The sequence below is a fragment of the Austrofundulus limnaeus genome, unplaced genomic scaffold (assembly GCF_001266775.1).
Source record: "Austrofundulus limnaeus strain Quisiro unplaced genomic scaffold, Austrofundulus_limnaeus-1.0 Scaffold95, whole genome shotgun sequence".
NCBI classification, from domain to species: Eukaryota; Metazoa; Chordata; class Actinopteri; order Cyprinodontiformes; family Rivulidae; genus Austrofundulus; species Austrofundulus limnaeus.
Window position 1 is genome coordinate 1,253,788 of NW_013952497.1, and position 3,770 is coordinate 1,257,557.

General features: G+C 36.6%; 1 protein-coding gene across 1 annotated transcript in view; it reads right to left on the reverse strand.

Annotated features, from left to right (window-relative positions):
* The window catches only part of si (sucrase-isomaltase), a gene marked incomplete in the record, with an annotated part of 76,141 nt that overhangs the window by 18,292 nt on the left and 54,079 nt on the right, over positions 1–3,770 (reverse strand). The window contains 6 exon segments of the mRNA XM_014012841.1: positions 852–968; positions 1,496–1,530; positions 1,654–1,787; positions 3,008–3,146; positions 3,260–3,350; positions 3,457–3,573. Of these exon segments, the coding sequence (XP_013868295.1) occupies positions 852–968; positions 1,496–1,530; positions 1,654–1,787; positions 3,008–3,146; positions 3,260–3,350; positions 3,457–3,573 (633 nt within the window).

The following is a 3,770-nucleotide window of genomic DNA, read 5'->3' on the forward strand; positions in this document are numbered from 1 at the left end:
CACACACACACACACACACACACACACACACACACACACACACACACAGCAGTGTCCTGTCTAGTATTGCAGACTCCGGTGCGGAGAAATTTCACCTGGTGGGATCGATCTCCGGACGGGCATTATTGGATTTCTCAGATGTGTTCCAACGCTGTWAAAGGTCACCACTAAAATGAATGCCAACGACACCACACGACCAAACAGGTCTCCTTTCTTATGTCTTTGTGTGGGTGTGTACCTATGTATGTCAGATATAAATGAAGGAAGAGGTGGCCAACAAAAAGGAAACATAAAAATGGATTGTTTTTTTTTTCTTGTCTTTAGTTTTTAAAGCAATAGACTTGACTATTTTTCTTCAATATTTCAAAATAATTATTTTTAAATGTATTCAGTATATTCAGTTTTTTATTTATTTTTATTTTGTTTTACTTTTTTTATTGAGAGTTTTACATTAAAACCAGTAGTAGCCTCCCCTGCTATGGCCCACTATAATGGGTTGAGTGTAAATAAAAAAGACACTATTTAACAAGGGTTTCCAGCCATGTCATACTCACTAAAATATATACCTTTTAACAATGTTTTACTCCTTTTACAACAAATCGTGGAGGTCAACAGTTTAGAATCAGTGAAAAGTTGAGCTGCCGAACTGARGGAACACAGCTGGGCCTTTTGATTAAAATGAGGAAAACTGCAGCTAAAAATGGCACAGTTTCAAGGGCATACTATTGGCAAGATAGCAATACACTGAGGGATGAAGAAGCCATCATGTGTTTCTGTGAGCACTTTGAAAATGTATATTCAGGAGTGTTAAAAAACACCAATATAAATGTGATTTTTTTAAAGTTACTTACTGGGTTACCCTTGCCATTGTGATTGCGCGAATATGGATAGAAGGCACCCAGCTGCATCCAGCGAAGACACATCTCATACTCTGCTTTGTTAAAAAACCCACATATGTCTGCTCCAGTCTGAAAGAAAATGACAGACAAGCATTAGGGAGCAGATGGAACTACAATGATAACACTCAAACAACTGGAACATTTGCTCCAAGCATTGTGTTCTTTATGTGTCTCATGACCCTGTGYCTACACTGGCGGCAATGCAAATGAGTCCTCCCGTATAAGGATCAATAGGGTGTCAGATTCTAATTATTGCTTGACACAAGGAGAAGATAAGAAGCAACAGAAGGACTTCCTACCAGGAAGAAAAAAAATGACAAGTATAAATACAGAACAAAGGCGCAAACAAGCTTAAGATAAAGTATGCTACATCTAAGACTGCTCAATTATTAATGCAATTTAGAGGTCATGGCAGACTAACACACAAGCAGTCAGTTGTATTGCCTCCCTTCAAATATTATTTCAAGATGTTCTTTGATCAGTAGGCCTCGCAAACAAAATTGGACCGCGTAAGCTAGTGTAATCCATTTAGACAGGACAAGGTCACATCAATAAGATTATGTCTTGTCAAAGCGAAATCAGATGCTGATACTTACGTAGGAGATGCCAAACAGACTGAACTCCAGCATGCCTGCAAAAAAAATAAAAATAAAAATAAAAAGTAGGAGGCTTTAATTATCTAATTTGTCAAATAACAAACAACAGACTGTAAAGAGTTATTGAGAATACCAGTATAATAAATACCTATACCTACCTATAATAGATTTGTACAGCTGATCCCAGCTTGAATTGTTGTCCCCCAGCCAATGACCAGTCCATTTTCCACTGGAGGGATATGTTGACCTGGTCACCACTATTCCTCTTTTACCTGTCACTTCCAGCAGGGCACTGTGTGGAAAGAAACATATATTTACCTCACACAAAATACCAAACATATACATCAAATCTCCCTTCTCCTTTTACATAAATCCTTTCTTGTAAAAATGTGAAACAATTACTCACTAGAATCTTATTGTGAATTATTCAAAATTATCATATTAAACAATTCTTAAGTTAAAGTGACTGGTGTAGGAGCACGGACTATGTGGATAAATGTTTTGACATCGTTGAAAATGGATAAATTTTCCAACTATCAGAGGATCACATGAAAACTTTTCTCTCTCCCCCAAACAGACCACAGGCCAATAATTATAAAACCCAGCCTGTCAGAGACATCTAATCTGATATTTAACATTTGTTTGGGGTTTAGTAACAGATAAACCTGTTACTCAACAGTACTTTTATTTTGCTTTATCACTTTGAGCAAACCTTTAATCCTGATTTACTTTGAGTTAGTCAGCTTTAGGTTTTCATTCCTCTTCATCCACATTAATCTAAAATATAAACCTATATTTTAGAACTTGCAATATTTCATCACTTACTCTTATCCCAATAAACTACTGGAACCATCATTTTCATAATTCATTCCTTGGTTTGTAAATAGTTTATAAATACCCCCTCTTGTATTAAAAACACYTACTGTGTTTTAATTATTGTGTGTGTTTCAGAGMGTCAAACTGTGCCATGAACCTAGATTCCAATGCATAAATCTGTGCTAAGGATAAATCAACTAGAGCAATCTGTAATCTAAACACAACACAGAGTAAACATTGTTGTTCTTATTTATGGATTAAATGTGTTCTCCTACACTGAGCTTAAACTTTGAGCATCCTTAGGCTTTTTGGTAGCCATCTCTGCACTCCCACTTCCCTGTGGTGAGACAAGAATCCTGCTACAGGGACCTATGCACTTTCACATAGGCAATCATTATTATAAAGATTTGATGACCAAATTTCTGGGAGGAAGGTACATGCTATCTATCTCTGGAGGCTGGATGTTCTTTTTAATTACTCTGCAGTTAGATATGTTGTTTTTTTATTCTTTTCTTTACTTCTAATAATAGACTCATTTGTTAGGACAACCCAATGCACCCAGATCACATGGTCTGATTTGTTGTGTTCTATTTAATCCCACACAACATATGTCTGTCTATCTCTTATTGCACAATGTGATCTTTAAACCAACATCTGCCTGAGTACAGGAAAGAAAACCTAATAGTATGTACTCACTCATAAGAAGGTTTGGCATGAGACCATCCATAGAGGTTGTGGACATCATAGTGCCTGACTTTCTTTCCAGTGCTGAGAACCTGTTCACTGTTCATGCAAAGAGTCTTGTGGTTTAAGCCAAGATGTTTCGACTCCAGAGCTTTAGAATATAAAATATACACATAGAAAGTCAATTTGAGTATTTAGAAATGTTTCTCATTATCTGTTATGGGTTTAGAACACAACAATGACAACACAGTTTAAGTTTCTTACGTGGCATATATGGTGGATTCTCTAGAAGGGGATTTCCGAGACACTTTTCTCCAACTGTGCCATGGACAAAACTGGCAGGTTCATTCATGTCCTTTTGATGAAGACAGAGGGAGGGCAGGTTATTGCAAACATACTGAGTGGACAGTGTGTATTGGGCTCCAGTACTGGCCTTTTTTTTTCTCCTTCAGCAAACTTACAATCCAAAGGCCATCAAACTTTGTTGTTTTTTCATAGAAATCTTTGATTTCTTGTTTCCACCATGTTGCTGTCTGACTACGGAAGAAGTCTGGGAATGCAGTGTATGCCCTGTAGAGCTGAAACATGGAACATTCAAAATTTCAGAAAAAAATGACACACTGAAAACAAAAGCTTTTTATATAATTATTTGCACCAGTCAGCTATATCATTATGACCACCTGGTTTGTATGGAGGACCAAACCTATCATTATTGGAAATAAATGTATAAATATATAACTGTCAGAAAAAAATGACACACTGAAAACAAAAGCTT